Below are 14,722 nucleotides of genomic sequence, written 5' to 3' on the forward strand. Positions count from 1 at the left end.
CGGCGCACGCGGGATGAAATGTCGCATCTATCTCGCATACTCTACTGTTACTCGTAGGAACTACTCCATCACAACCAGCGGTCTCTCAACACTGGGACTCTCCCATCCGCTCGCCTTGCGCCCCAAACACTCTGAAAACCCGGTTCCCAGGGCACAATCTAGCGGCCACCTGACCTCGGTATACACAGTACAGAGTATATATGGATACCTACCCGGTAGCTATAGACGGTAGTTCGCCTGCCACCCTCTCCTTGTTGGTGCGACTCCCGAGGTTGTTGAAGGAGCAATGGTTATTCCGTACCTAGTTATCGAGTCATATCTTTCCGATCCGCCGGGTTGACATCTGATCGTGGGATTTTTGTCCATACATACCTCATACCGGCCTAGTTAATTCTCACGACCTTCAGCAGCTAGCCCGAAGCGAGCCATATGTATTCCTTTAGATTCACGGGTGCTACATATCTACCTATCCCATGGACAGTTCCGCCATCATTCCAGGCCCTCATTCATTCATCACATCACATCATCACATCACATCGTCACTTCGAGCGGTTCTCATCTTAAAAATTATCAACCACTCTGATTCTCAGACCAACGCATCATCACAACTCCACAAACCCATCGTTGCTAGTCAGGTACCTGATGTATGTATCCACCTGCCTGTCCTTCTCCCTACCCATCGTCTCCGGCATCCCACCTCCTATCTAGTACCTCGACCCCACGGCCCTGCGCCTAGGGGAGTGCCAACAAAACGAAAGAAAAAGATGTTGAACTTCTTTTTCTCTTTCCGAATCCCAAAACGCCAAAGACGTCTGTACTGTGTATGTGCCCATCCATGCTGGGGGTATCTCATGCAAATGTCCTTGTTGAAAGACCAGCAGTCCCACCACCAGCGCCATACCTTTATCGTCAAGAGAGAGCAGGAAGGGAACACTGGACAGGTCTCCTTCTCACGAAAAGCGGGAAAAGAAAAGGAACCCCACGCCTCGCCTCACCTCACCATCACCCTCGATATCAACCAGGAAAAGAACCACCGGAGAGCCGCACCTTGGCCAGGCATTTCACTCAAATTCAACGGAACTTTCTCATTCCCCCTAGCCCGGCCACGCTTCCCAATATCACAACTCATCGTGTCCATTCACACGTCCACAACCGGCGCGTCAAGTTTGATTCTCCTTTTTTTACCCTCCAAATCCTATAATATTTCCCTCCCTCCTTCCTCCCTCCTTGCTTCCCTTCCTAAAACACAAGACATGAAGAACAAAAAACACAAGGATATATGATAGTCTATCCGCCCGCCCAGGTTTGTTGAAGACCGTACGCCGATGATGCTTATCCACGTTGAAATGCCACGCCACAACCAGATCCCAATAAACAGCAAGACAAACAAAAATACTTTCCCTCCTCCTCCCTCCAAGAGAAATCACAGCGCCATCCCGACTGATTGACTGAGGCTAGTTGGCCTTCACTCACTCAGCCGAGACAACCCAGCGAAGAACCAGCGTCGACAGAAAGAAGTTGAATCTTTGCTGCGACATTTCCTAGTTCCCGCCTTGTGCCTTGTTAACCGTTTAGAACTTGAGCGGCTTGGGCTTCTCCCAGGCGAAGTTCTGGTTGGTGCCAAAATGGCCGTTCTTGGCCGTCTGAAGGTAGATGGGCTTGGCGAGATCGAGCTCCTTGACGATGACACCCGGGCGGAGGTCGAAGTTGTCGCGGATGATCTTGACCAGCTCCTCCGAGGTCTTCTCCGATGTGCCGTACGTGTCGACATAGATGGACAGGGGCTCAGCGACACCGATGGCGTACGAGAGCTGCACGAGAGCGCGGCGGGCGAGGCCGGCAGCGACGATCGACTTGGCGATCCAGCGACCCAGGTAGGCGGCCGAGCGGTCGACCTTGGAGAAGTCCTTGCCCGAGAAGGCACCACCACCGTGGGCACCCCAGCCACCGTAGGTGTCGACGATGATCTTGCGGCCGGTGAGACCGGCATCACCCTGGGGGCCACCGATGATGAAGAGACCAGAGGGTTGGATCTGGCGGGGGGTGTTAGCAACTAGTCAAGGTTGAGAAAATACAAAGGTAGCACGGGTGACTCACGTGGTAGATGGTGCGCTCATCCAGGTACTTCTCCGGGATGGTGGTCTTGATGATCTTCTCAAGGATCTCCTTGCGAAGCTGCTCAGTGGTGATATCGGGAGAGTGCTGGGCCGAGACGACGATGGTGTCGACGCGGAGGGGAACGACGGCGCCGTTGTCGTGCTTGTACTCGATGGTGACCTGAGTCTTGGTGTCGGGGCGGAGCCAGGGGAGGGTGCCATCACGGCGAGCCTTGGCCATGGCGGCGTTGAGCTTGTGGGCGAAGAGGAGGGTCAGGGGGAACAGCTCGGGGGTCTCGTCGGTGGCATAGCCGAACATGATACCCTGGTCACCGGCACCGAGGTTCTCGAGGCGGTCGTCAAGGTGAAGACCCTGGGCAATATCGGGAGACTGCTCCTCGATGGCGACGAGCAGGTTCAGGGTCTTGTAGTCGAAACCCTTGGAGGAGTCATCGTAGCCGATGTCCTTGATGGTCTGACGGACTACCTTCTGGTAGTCGATCTTGGCCTTGGTGGTGATCTCACCGAAGACCATGATCATGCCCGTCTTGGTGGCCGTCTCGCAGGCGACCTTGGACATGGGGTCCTCGGCAAGGCAGGCATCGAGGATGGCATCCGAGACCTGGTCGCAGATCTTGTCGGGGTGGCCCTCGCCGACGGATTCGGACTGTGGCGTGGCGGTCAGAGACGGACTTGGGCTGCGGCTGAAAGACGCGAGAACTTACGGTGAAGAGGAAAGTGCCCTCATTGTAGTGCCTCCAGCCGCTGATGCCGTCGGAGCTGCCGTTGACGCCGTTGGTAGCCATTGTGAAGGATTATGGGTGTCACGAAAGACTGGGAGGGGGGTTAGTGACTGGCTGCGCAAGATAGAGTGTTATTATGGTGGTTGCCGGTGGGTGAAAGGGGGGCGGCACGAGGAGGACAATGCTAAGAGCCCACGGGAGGCAACAATGCCCGGAATAACACTCGACCGTCAGTTGCCGTTTGCCCCGCCTAGAAGAGAGACTGGACTCGAGCGGTTCGACAGATCGAGGGATATTCTGGTCGTCGCCAAAAAAGAGAGGGGAGAGGGGTAGAGGCTCTTGACCACGTCGCCCAAGGCCAGCATCCAGCCACCTGGCTGTGAGGACAGCAACCCAACAACGTACCTTTGTTGGTTCAGGAGAGACACGAAAAGCAGAAAACGAGGGCCGGTCGACAGCGAGGACTGACAACAAGATCTCGGACTCAACGAGGAGGGAGATGGGTTGGGAAAAGATAGGATGGGGGGAAACAGGAGCCGGAGATGGGGGGTTCTGGGAGGGGAGTGGCAGTATTTGAGGAATTTTGGACGGTTCCTGAAGAAAATGGCCGACAGTCGGCCAGTCAATGGCATCCCGTTGCGGTGAAAGGCGGCATGGCGGGGCACCTCGCAGATCGTCCCTTCCCGCTACACAAAATATCCCTCCCTGCCACTGGCCATGAACTTTCTGTGTAACTTATGACGGAATGCTTCTGTCTGGGCTGAGACCGGATGAGACACGGCAACAAGGGGCCACGTGAGAGGGAGGCTGTTTTACTCAGCCTAGGTACAATCAGAGAGGGAGGTGATTAATCTCCTAGATCCATCCAGGTGGTTTGAATAGCATCTGTGTAGCTGCCTGGAGCAAACTCTCAAGACCATCTTGTGTGTTGGCAAAGCCAGCGTCTCTCGAGGTCGAACGTGTCCTCATCCCCGTCCCATTGTTCAGAATATTTTGTACAAGCAGCGCCTTGCCAGTTGCCGACGCAGTATCAAGGGCTCCCGGCCTTGGCCTTTGATTGAAAATTGCGCCATCGTGCCCCTCACCGCTCGCCAGCCATCGAGGTGCTCCACTGAGGGGCAGCCACCCTGAAAAAAAATGCAATCTGACCGGTGCGGCACGTTTCCAGTTTCCCGTCGGCAGCCGGGGATCGGGGGTCTTGTCCGGGGTTGAGTTGATCCTGTGCCTGCACCTCTAACGACGGGCAACAACGGTGTTCCGGTTCCTGCGAGCATCCACAATAAAAAACTGGTTGGGCGAGATGTTACAACTGATGGCAAGAATGATGCAAGCGTCGATGGATATTTGGCCCGGGACATGCACACTGAACTCGGCATTCACAAAACAGATACGTACGGGCGATTGGAGTTGAAATCATGAGGAGTTTTGCTCTCTCCCGTTCATTTTGTCCTCTATATCACAAGAGCCTCAACGGATCCGTCTTGTCTTGATTGTTTATCCCCCAGAGCCAAGAAATAGCCCCGCCCTTGCATCTATCCCACTTACCAATCCTGGAAACAAGTGGGTCTCCATCTTGTTCTGGCAAGAAAATCCATCCGCCTGCTGCATCACTGCAATGTGGGGGAGCAGACCTTGTCACAAGCTTCACAAGCTTCTGAGACCAACAACGCCGCGCTGTTGTATCTCGCAACACCAAACGAGGCGCTGTTGACAATCGCGGGCTGTTCCGGCGTTTTGGGTGTCTCGAGCAACGGGCTCGGGAATACAGAGCACCCTTATAATCCGGCACACCACAACCACGTCACCAACGTCACCGCCTTGGCCGATACACGACCCTTCTGCCATCTATTACCTGGGCAGGTTCCCAGTGCCAGCTTTTTGATTCCTACGTTTCTCTGGACCCGCTCTATGCTGCTTCAACAAAACCAGTTTTGACCGTTCCACATACCACCGTCGTCGAGATGAGCAAATTCGGAGTCATGGTCATGGGCCCTGCGGGGTCAGGCAAGGTACGCCAGCCAAAGCCATCCTGAACAACAAGCGACCAGCTCAAGTGATCGCTAACATCACTACCGCCTAGACCACCTTCTGCCAATCCCTCATTACTCATCTCCAACTGAACCGCCGCTCAGCCTTCTATGTCAACCTCGACCCTGCCGCCGAGCACTTTGAGCACCAGCCCGACCTGGACATTCGCGACCTCATCTCCGTCGAAGATGTCATGGAAGAACTGCGCTACGGCCCCAACGGCGCCCTGGTCTACTGCTTCGAATATCTCATGGACAACCTCGATTTCCTCACCGAAGGTCTCGACTCGCTAACCGACGAATACCTCATCATCTTCGACATGCCGGGCCAGATCGAGCTCTACACGCACTGCCCCTACCTCCCGCGGCTGGTCAAGTTCCTCTCGCAGCCCGGCGCCCTCGACATCCGGCTCTGCGCCACCTACCTCCTCGAATCCACCTTCGTCATCGACCGGCCCAAATACTTCGCCGGCTCGCTCAGCGCCATGAGCGCCATGCTGCTGCTCGACATCCCCCACCTCAACGTCTTGAGCAAGATGGACCTGATCCGCCCGCAGATGAGCAAAAAGGAGTTTAAGCAGTTCCTGGTGCCCGACACGACGCTGCTGGACGACCCGCGGGAGCGCGCCAGGAAGAAGACGAGCGTCAGCGTGGATGTGCATAGCGCGGATCCCAAGGACAAGGACGCGCTCATGTCCGGGGCCACCTTTCAGCGGCTGAATGCCGCCGTGGCGAATTTGCTCGAGACGTTCAGCATGGTCAGCTATCTCAAGCTGGAGTGCACCGAGGAGGACGAGGGCGAGAGTGTCGATGCGATTCTGAGCCATATTGATCACTGCATACAGTTTCATGAGGCGCAGGAGCCGAAGGAGTTGCCTGACGAGGAGTATGAGGAGCCGGAGGAATCATGAGTTCCGGGGGCGAACGACAGAGATCTACACATTCTACTAGCAGTACAGATGAGGCGAATCTGGGAAACGAATCTGGGAGGCAGACATGTCCAGCGGGGTTGTCTCGGTTCACGGTTAAAGTGGGAAGGTATAGGTTTGCATAGCGATGGCGTTCGGCGTAGACATAATCCATTGTGACTGTAAGAGAATGGGATACACACACACACAGAAGTGCTCTCCTCCACAGACTGGAACCGTGGTATTCCTTCCTGCCTGCCGTGATATCCCCCTTATTTGTTTCCCCGTCCATAAACAATACCGAAAACTCAACATAAAATCGAACAACTCCATGAACGCCAAACACAAATCCCGACCCCTTCCACTAAACCAAACAACCCATCTACCCCAAATCCATCCATTCTTTCCTCCCATCCCAACCCATCCCTGCGCCGCTTGTTCCAAATGAAATCAACCCAACCCCAAATCAAAGCCCAAACGAATACCCCGTCCTCCCCCCATGCCGATGCGGCTGCGCGCCCGGATGCGGCGGGACATGCTGCTGGTACGGGCGCTGTCCGTACCTCGCGTTGCCCCTATTCCACTCGTCCTTGATCCGGGCCCAGGCGCTCGCCACCCAGCCGGCCGCCTTCTCGACCGCCTCCTCGGCGGCCTGCGCCGCCGCCTGCGCCGCCTCCTTGTTCTCCTGCTGGTGTTTCAGGGCGTACAGGTTGGCGGAATGATAGCCCAGCTGGTAGTTGTACTGCCACTGTCGTTGCAGGTTGCGGTGGTTGCGCTGGAGCTGCTGGGCGCGCTCGAACTCGTCCCACCAGGTCTGGAGGACGCCGGCCACGTAGCCGGCGGCCTGCGCGAGGGTGAGGAAGATGTCTTGCACGGTGCGCGCGAAGCCGCGGTCCCACGCCCACGCGAAGACGACGACCAGGAAGGAGAGCACGAAGAGCCGCAGGATGAGGCGCGTCCAGAAGAGGAGCAGCCTGCGCATCGTGGAGAGGATGTAGATGGTGAGGTAGCTGAGGAGGAGGACGATGAGAAGGAGGGTCGCGTCCGCGGTGCTGCCCGTGCCTGACAGGACGGCGGTCAGGCGGGTGAGGAGGTTGGTGAGGATGGGTTGCAGGATGGCGGTCGCCGTGGTGAAGGCGGAGTAGGAGGTTTGGAGGACCGAGGTGGTGTTGGCGAGGAAGCTGTAGAACTTGTAGGGGAGGCGGAGGCCGATGGTGCTGACGAGGGAGAGATAGTCTTGGGGAGGTGAGGAGGTGTTAGCTGGTACTGCTACTGTGGTTTCCGGCGTGGATGTTGCTGTTGCTGTATACACCGTCGTCGACGTCGACTGGGTGCGTGATGGCTACGGTTCGAGTTTGAGATGGAGAAACAAAACGCGACGCACCTTGGAAGGAATCGAGCCATTCCGGCCAGGGTGGTGGTTCTGGCGCATCCATATTGGCTGCTGGTGTTCTTTGTCTGTCGAAGAGAAGAAGATGACGGCTTGCCGGATTGGTGCGAGGTGACGGCCGATGACCGACGAGCTATCGCTCACGCCGGCTACGCGGGCGGGCACCGTAATGCCTATGGCTCTGCTGGCAACGACGATTTGGGACCCACTTTTGTGGGGCCACGCGCCTACCGTTCTATTCTACTGTACAACCGACCGAACCATTCCTACCTTTCTTCGAGAGGTCTCGACTTCGACCTACAGCCCTACAACCACCCTTCGCCGTACCTTTCTCCAATTTAGTAAGTATATTTAGACGCTATTTTGAAGTACTCCTACTTGTACATACTAACCGGAAACTGTCCGTGTATAAAGTAAGAGATGGTCAAAGTGTGTCGAGATTGTTCCGGGTGGTGGGTGGCGGTTCAGGTCGACGAATGCGGAAAGTCCGGAGGGAAATGTCAGGATGTTGTGGAGGATGGCGATGATATATGGGGTACGTGAATGAATGGTCTTGTAGTTCAGGTTGTTGTCTTGTGTTGTTTGTTGCTGGGAACGGTTACTAGGTAGTCGTGGGGCAACTCTGATACGGAACGGAGCAGTAAAGGCGCTTGGGGATTGCGTTGTCTGATGCAGAGTATCGCTGCAAAGTGTCCACTGGTGCGCCAAGAGATGAGGTGCACCTCGACTCGAAGACAATGCAGCATTCAGACCAAGAAGACTCGACAACAACAGTCTTTGAATCTGCTTTGTAACATGGCCCTGAGTCTGGAAAGGAGCAGAACTATTGCAGGACTTTGTCTCCTCCCAACTTCCAACAAATTTTGGGGATACTATGCCAAAAATTCCATTGTTCACAGGATAAGGTAAGCTAAGTACCTAGAAAATACAGTCAATACACAGAACATAGGGGTGCACAGTCCAAAGCTGTCGTTTCACCCGGCGACCATGCGCACACCAAACTCCCCTTGTGCCTGAGCTTTTTCCTTGTGGCCGCTCCTGATAGATGATGATGGCCGCGTCGATATGACCCAGTGGTAACCAAAACCCATAGATGCCTCTAGGTCCCTTCCCTCCTTGATTCCATGCCTAGTTCTCGGCCACCATTAAGTCCACCTTCTTCACGCTTCCTCAGCTCTCCCCTCTATCACTGGTCAAATGATTGCCCCCAAACTGCTTCCCCATAACCCCTTTACTGGGACTTCGCGGCCTTAGCCTTCTCCCTCCTCTCCCTAAACTTCGCAATCTCCTTCACCACAGCCGCATCCACCCTCTTCTTCAGCTCGGGCCTATACCCCAGCATAAACAGCAGCTCCAGCCACACAAACAGCGGCGCCAGGAAGATGGCCTGGAACAAATTGTCCAGCAGGGCGGGCGCGCGGCCCTCGAACTTGCCGTGACCGATAAACTGGGCGATCCAGCAGACAATGTGCAGGGCGATGGAGAACTTGTTGGCGACGTCGACGTCCTGCTGGCGGAGGTAGTTGGTCACGGCGGCAGCGCCGAGGCAGATGAGGCACAGGGCACCGCCGGCAACGGGTTCCAGGAGGAGGTACAGGCCGCCCCAGGTCATGGCGGCAAAGGTGCCCAGGTTGGGAGTGAGGTGGGGGATGAGTTGGAGCCATGAGGGGACGGTAAAGAAGGGGCCGAAGTTGGAGAGCTGTCGGATGGGTTAGGTTTGCCTGGTTGAGAGTTTCATGAAGTGAGGAAGTGAGAGGAAAGGCTTACGAGCTCAAAAAAGGTGAACAAGATCAGGGGCACGCAGACCATGTGAATCACCACGTTCACCTTGTTGTGGTGATATGCACCGTACTACGTAGAGACAAGTCAAGTCAGTCATTGCTGCCATGTTGACCTCGGCCTAGTTTTGTCAGTAGTCATGCACTTACAAAGGTGAGCTGCTTTTCCAAGTCGAGCGACACCATTGTGGTTGAGTGAGGAGACCTATAGGGGGGGAAACCGTAAACCGAGGAGAATGCCGAGACGCCAAGTGCGCTGCAAGAAAGGAGCACTGGAAGACCGAGACAGCACCAAAGGGTCTCGAGATGGAAAACTGCAGCTCCCGACGGGGACCTGCGTGGAGATGGAAGGGCGCTCTAGTGTCTTGAGTTGACGGCGAAGTCTGGGGAAGAGAGCACCGGCTACGAGCTAGGTCGCGGACGTCGAGAAGACATGGAGGACATGGAGGATGAGAAAGATGTCAGGTGAGTTTCGGTCGAAGCGAGACGGAATCGCGGCGCTCGAGGCTCCATCGGCCTTGTCTTGGCATTCGGCACGGCAACGGGAAGCGGTGGGAGGCTGCTTGTTGAAAGTTTGAGGAGAGAGTGCAAACTTATGCAATTGAATCATAAAAATTTCCAAACACTGCCAAAATTAGCATCTCTAGCCCTCCCTCCCTTATCCATGGATCCTTTGCTGCGTCCAAGTCTCACCTCCAAGTCTCTCCAACAACAAGATGTGCTTCACAATCTGAGGTGTTAGATGCCAAGATCTTGATGCCAAGCCCTCTGTGGCAACATAAACCAATTATAAAGCTCTATCCTCTGAGCTTTGTGCCCCACTTATGCTTCCTTTCTTGTCCTTGTCGCCATTCCATCGTCAGCCTCGTGGCTTGTGCAGCGCAGTTGCATCTTTGCCTCCAGTCTCTTTCTTGGCTTTTGGCTTCCAGTTTGTTTTGCTTGCCGTCGCCGTCGCCGTCGCCAAACCGCCACCACCGCTCCCGAATCATCGCGAAGTCTGTCGGCGCATCCAAGCTTGGTGGGGCCGGCCTCGCTTTGCGTTTGGATTCTCCCATCCTGATGATGCAGCCGGCATTTGTTTGCGTCTGTGCTGCCGTCTAGAGACCGAAACAACTTTTCCTCTACACCTCATCCCGACATACCGAATCACCCGAATCGCATCCCCAAACTCGACCCCGACAACATCCCCGACGACAAGATGTTCTTCCTCCACAACCTCGAGCGGCGCGTGACGCTGCACCCCTCCTACTTCGGCCGCAACATGCACGAGCTGGTCACCACAAAGTTGGTCAAGGATGTCGAGGGAACCTGCGCCGGCGACTACTACATCATCGCCATCATGGACACCTTCGATGTGTCCGAGGGCCGCATTCTGCCCGGCAGCGGTCTGGCCGAGTTCACCGTTGGCTACCGCGCCGTTGTCTGGCGTCCCTTTAAGGGCGAAGTGGTACGCATCATCACCATTTGAATCAAATCTCTTGCTGGGGACATCTGTGCTGACATGCCAACCCTTCAAAGATCGACGCCATCACCCAAACAGTGAACCCCCACGGCTTCTTCGCCCAGGCCGGTCCTTTGCGGCTCTTCGTTTCGTCCCACGTACGTGTTCTCCATCAAGCCATCAACCGCCCTCTCCCTCTCTCAAAGCCTTGACTAACCGTCTCCCCCAGTTGATGCCCGATGAGATCCAGTACGACGCCAGCGCCACCCCGGCGCAGTTCACCAACAACGCCGACATTGTCATCGAACAGGGCACTCACGTGCGCGTCAAGATTATTGGTCTGCGCACGGAGGTCGGTGAAATGTGGGCGATTGGCAGCATCAACGGTGATTTCTTGGGGTATGTCTTGTTCACGATTGCCTTGATCTCGGTCCATGACCCAAGGTTTGCTAACAACACCGGTATAGTTGCTTGCAGGGTTAAACGCTTGACCACTGCCCGACCATGGCAACAGCCGGCATCAGCGGCGGCGTTCCTGCGTTTTATTCATGACTACGACATACCTCCATTGCATCTTCGTGTAGATCGCTCGCATCACATTCTATGCTCGTCTCTTTTTCTTTCTCGGAGGCAACGGCGTTTCCCCGGTTCGGTATATCACGGGTTTTTGTCAGGAGCAGGCGGGGAGGTTGGTTCTAGCCACATGCGAATGAAAATAATACTGGTTTCTGGTTTAGATCAGCGTTTTTCATTCCCCATCTCGATGTTTTGGCGGAGGGTATGCATCAGAATCCGTTTCTCATCTCAGGGACCTCTAAGAGACGGATATTGCCGGGTGGGTTGACTGGAGGGTCACCGACTTATCAGATCTCGGCTTCCCTCGTCGCCGTGAGTTGTTAAGACATCACCGGTGATCTTCGCAGGCGCACCAGCAGGACGAGCTGCCGCGATAAGCGTCGTCGAGATATGCATTTCCCTCCATTTCAGCGCGAGACACACGGGCTTCAACTGTTCACCACCACCGCCCCGTTCCCGCTCGAGCCGGTCGGCGATTTCCGTCCAACATTTGGTTCTTCGAACGGGCCGTACCGTACCGAATCAACAACTCCTTTGGCGGATGGTTTGTGACATCGGGGCTGGCAAAATGGGAGGTGGTGGTTGACAGCGAGGAATACCTACCTCTATGGTATGAGTCCCGAGCCGAGTGTTTGTTAATCAAGGCCGTGAGAATGTTCAACTCCACAGTGCTCGTATTATCTGATCTCTTGACTTGAACCAGCTTCCCCCTCACCACTAGTAGTGCGTACTATGTTGATGACAGTACCTCGTCCTCGTCCTCCTGTACAGGCAGAACTGAGCAAGGTAACCTAAGCTGCGTGTCTATAAGTAGATCTTGTACAACCCAGAAGCACCTTGCAGCAGCGCGGACTTGGAACTTCTCAATCACAATCCCTCTTCATCTTGCCTTACTACGTTGTAGATGAACTTCTCTCATAATCCACTACGTACCTCCACACTATGGTCCAGCTAACCGGTCTTCTAGAGACATGCATGCATCCATCATCTTGACTGAGTGATCCAGTCACCTGCCGAAAGGTCTGCCGATCTTCCCCTCCTGCGGTAGGACTACTCCAAGGATTCATTGGTCGAGAGGAAACCGGGGACCAGGGACGGCTCACCCCCTTCTTCGAAAGGTGGTCTGATTGTTGAGATCTGCATATGCAATGCAAGGTCGAATGAACAGTGGAAGTGATGTCCGGCGGGTTGCGGAATTTGGGGTTTGATGGATTGAGGAAAAGTAGCGGCGGCGGTGCATATGGCAGAAGAGAAGGGGGGTGGGATTAGATGATGGCCATCGTTGAACTCATTGAGCACCAGGCACTTTTGGAATGAACGCCCCGCGTGAGCCGAAGAAGTTATGGTACATCTAGTGTAGGTAGGTAGGTAAGTAGGTAGGTAGTGAGCGGAAGATCTACGGTGTACGTCAGGTGGATGGATCTTGGGATCGACAAGACATGCTCCGGAAAGTTATCCGGCCGGATCACGCATACCTATGCCCACCTATCTAGGGACAGACATGTAGTACTATTCACCGACATCAACCTCGTTGACATCACGCCCCTCGTGTCAGATACTATGACTCTCCCTGTAGCGGTGAGCTGGAAGAGGTAGATCGGCCAAGGTGAGGGGGATGGATGGAAACTTGTGGACGGAAGGGTTGGAGATGGTTTTGGAACGGGTCAAAATAATCCACAAGGCTACTTGCTCGGAGATAATATTGCATGAGGCGGTTCATTCGTGTCACCCCAACGGCAGGCCGAGCCTCTTCGCTCCTAAATCGAGCTCACCGAGCCTAATCTAAATCGAGATCGACATCATCTCGATCCAATCCCAAGTGTCAACCCACTCACTCGCCAGCCAAGCTCCGAAGCGACGCAGGTTGGGGAGACAATACGATCAGTCTGGGGGGAGGGAGGGAGGAGGAGGCAGCGCGGGATGCGGAGTCTATTCCGGGGCACCTCCCTAGACCGGGGACTAGCGTCAACGTGAATCTTGATATCCATTTCTCACCACAACTCCCCGACTCCCTTGATCACTCTCTTTGTCGTAATCGTCGGGAAATAAGCTATAGACCTCTTTCTTCTCACTCCCCTCTGTATTAATATTATACACCACCTGATCAAGACGCCAAATCCCCATAGCTAACGTAGGGACTGATCCGACGCTGCCATAGATTCCAGATTCGGTCATTCTTGCAGCAGCTGAAGAAACACTACCCAATCTAGGTACCTGCATACTCAGAAATGCGGAAAAGCTCACTGTCACTGCCTGCCGTATCCGCTCCCCCGGTTCGCTTCTTCGAGTATTTGTTGGCCTTGCCTTGCGTCGGTCACTTGTCACTTGTCACCGAGCAGGAAAAGCTCCTGCTCCCACTCCTTCGCATGCCCTGTCAATAATAGGCATGTGGTCGCCGAGCTGTTCGGTGGGATGTGACGTTAAGTGCCGGGGTTGGTGACACAGCATGAGGCGCGGGACGGGATCCAGATGGTTGGGTGTCGGTTTGTTTGCTTTCTTTTTAGCGTCATTTTGGTGGTTAGTGTCGGTAACAAGGTCGGCTGGCCCGATTACCCGGGGCTTGGTTGGATCTAGATATCGTGTAACTTGGAGCCTTTGGATGGGCTGTTGTGTAACGGGCTTGGAAGAATAGGTAGGTATGGGGGAGACAAATGTAGCTCTCGCGTCAACCTTGCCTTGTTCCTCTTTCATCGGCTCGTTGCGGAAGAGAAAGATGCCGAGGAGGTAGTTGGCATTTTTCTCGATTTTATTCGAAGCCGACATAACGACAACTTAGGTGAAGAACAAGAATAGAGACAACCACGCCGACGGGGACGCCCCGACCACACTCTCAAGGTAAACTCCGTGATCCAAAGACAACCTCTCCATCTCTCCCCTCTCCCTTCTCCCAACCATACCAGACACATACCCGACCTAGGTAGATATCTAGGTCAGGTGGTAGCTAGTAGTTGTGATGGTAACGCAATTCAACGCACCAATCATCCACATCAACCACAGACCGCACCACACCGATCTCTCCCCCCTCCCCTCCTCCGCTTCTCCCCAAGTAGTAAGAAGGCTTTACAGCCTAAGAATTGCTGCGGACCTGAGCAGTCCTCTTCGCCCATCTGCAGTCACGAAGACGCCATTTCAGCCAGCCCGCGGTGATCATGCCCGAAAGGAGAACCGCCGCGAGGAATACGACCAGCCCGTTGGGGCCGTGCCGCTCGAGCACGAAGGCCGAGATGGGGGGGGTCCTAACAAGCAGCTATGGCTCCGTGGTAAGGAACGTAAAGCGTTAGTGTGTCCATTCATGTCCTAGTAACCAGTGTGTGATTATGCAGGTTAGGATGGGTGAATGTGATGAGATCAAGATGGATCTGACATCGGGGAATTTGATCTCCACGAGTCGGGAGGGGAGTGTAGGAAAGGAGGAGAGGAGAAACTTACGCAAACGAGACGACGCCGTAGACTGACCCGAACCACGTCCCAATGGTCTCAGGGGTGCAGAGGACGTTGATACAACCGACTGCCCGATGATGGCCATGTTATTAGCAAGACTTCGTCTTACTTTTAGAGTACCTACTTGACCTAGACGAAAGGGGTCTGGTTTCAAAGAAAGAACTCACCTCCCAAGGAAACAAAACTCCCACTACCAACCCCCATGAGCACCACCACCGCATACAGAGCTACCGTCGATGAGGCACCAAGCTGAAGCCAGATTCCCAACACGACAATCAGCGTAAGAAGGTTCATCAAAATGGTGGCGTTCAACGCCCTGAGG

The 14,722-nt window shown here is 54.8% G+C and overlaps 9 protein-coding genes across 9 annotated transcripts; 3 read left to right on the forward strand and 6 right to left on the reverse strand.

Annotated features, from left to right (window-relative positions):
• Positions 1–704: 704 nt before the first annotated feature.
• Positions 705–1,138, reverse strand: VTJ04DRAFT_2892 (uncharacterized protein; the record flags this gene model as incomplete). The annotated part of the gene is made up of 2 exons (XM_069360731.1): positions 705–933; positions 996–1,138. 2 exons carry the CDS (start codon positions 1,136–1,138, stop codon positions 705–707), a joined length of 372 nt encoding a protein of 123 aa, XP_069221413.1.
• Positions 1,139–1,181: 43 nt separating this feature from the next.
• On the reverse strand, positions 1,182–1,538 carry VTJ04DRAFT_2893 (uncharacterized protein; the record flags this gene model as incomplete). The annotated part of the gene is made up of 2 exons (XM_069360732.1): positions 1,182–1,454; positions 1,500–1,538. The coding sequence occupies 2 exons, from the start codon at positions 1,536–1,538 to the stop codon at positions 1,182–1,184; spliced, it is 312 nt and encodes a 103-aa protein (XP_069221414.1).
• Positions 1,539–1,571: 33 nt separating this feature from the next.
• On the reverse strand, positions 1,572–2,902 carry VTJ04DRAFT_2894 (uncharacterized protein; the record flags this gene model as incomplete). The annotated part of the gene is made up of 3 exons (XM_069360733.1): positions 1,572–2,033; positions 2,098–2,763; positions 2,822–2,902. The coding sequence occupies 3 exons, from the start codon at positions 2,900–2,902 to the stop codon at positions 1,572–1,574; spliced, it is 1,209 nt and encodes a 402-aa protein (XP_069221415.1).
• Positions 2,903–4,800: 1,898 nt separating this feature from the next.
• VTJ04DRAFT_2895 (uncharacterized protein) lies at positions 4,801–5,777 on the forward strand (the record flags this gene model as incomplete). The annotated part of the gene is made up of 2 exons (XM_069360734.1): positions 4,801–4,848; positions 4,920–5,777. 2 exons carry the CDS (start codon positions 4,801–4,803, stop codon positions 5,775–5,777), a joined length of 906 nt encoding a protein of 301 aa, XP_069221416.1.
• Positions 5,778–6,240: 463 nt separating this feature from the next.
• VTJ04DRAFT_2896 (uncharacterized protein) lies at positions 6,241–7,210 on the reverse strand (the record flags this gene model as incomplete). The annotated part of the gene is made up of 2 exons (XM_069360735.1): positions 6,241–7,010; positions 7,159–7,210. 2 exons carry the CDS (start codon positions 7,208–7,210, stop codon positions 6,241–6,243), a joined length of 822 nt encoding a protein of 273 aa, XP_069221417.1.
• A 1,185-nt stretch (positions 7,211–8,395) lies between these two features.
• On the reverse strand, positions 8,396–9,128 carry VTJ04DRAFT_2897 (uncharacterized protein; the record flags this gene model as incomplete). The annotated part of the gene is made up of 3 exons (XM_069360736.1): positions 8,396–8,863; positions 8,932–9,015; positions 9,093–9,128. 3 exons carry the CDS (start codon positions 9,126–9,128, stop codon positions 8,396–8,398), a joined length of 588 nt encoding a protein of 195 aa, XP_069221418.1.
• A 1,012-nt stretch (positions 9,129–10,140) lies between these two features.
• Positions 10,141–10,866, forward strand: VTJ04DRAFT_2898 (uncharacterized protein; the record flags this gene model as incomplete). Its single annotated transcript, XM_069360737.1, has 4 exons — positions 10,141–10,389; positions 10,461–10,541; positions 10,613–10,782; positions 10,851–10,866. 4 exons carry the CDS (start codon positions 10,141–10,143, stop codon positions 10,864–10,866), a joined length of 516 nt encoding a protein of 171 aa, XP_069221419.1.
• A 21-nt stretch (positions 10,867–10,887) lies between these two features.
• On the forward strand, positions 10,888–11,511 carry VTJ04DRAFT_2899 (uncharacterized protein; the record flags this gene model as incomplete). The annotated part of the gene is made up of 4 exons (XM_069360738.1): positions 10,888–10,914; positions 10,968–11,071; positions 11,121–11,271; positions 11,371–11,511. The coding sequence occupies 4 exons, from the start codon at positions 10,888–10,890 to the stop codon at positions 11,509–11,511; spliced, it is 423 nt and encodes a 140-aa protein (XP_069221420.1).
• Positions 11,512–14,026: 2,515 nt separating this feature from the next.
• VTJ04DRAFT_2900 (uncharacterized protein) lies at positions 14,027–14,694 on the reverse strand (the record flags this gene model as incomplete). Its single annotated transcript, XM_069360741.1, has 3 exons — positions 14,027–14,195; positions 14,389–14,467; positions 14,568–14,694. The coding sequence occupies 3 exons, from the start codon at positions 14,692–14,694 to the stop codon at positions 14,027–14,029; spliced, it is 375 nt and encodes a 124-aa protein (XP_069221421.1).
• Between the last annotated feature and the right edge of the window lie 28 nt (positions 14,695–14,722).

This window comes from Mycothermus thermophilus (genome assembly GCF_041956435.1).
Source record: "Mycothermus thermophilus strain CBS 625.91 unplaced genomic scaffold VTJ04scaffold_2, whole genome shotgun sequence".
Taxonomy (NCBI): Eukaryota; Fungi; Ascomycota; class Sordariomycetes; order Sordariales; family Chaetomiaceae; genus Mycothermus; species Mycothermus thermophilus.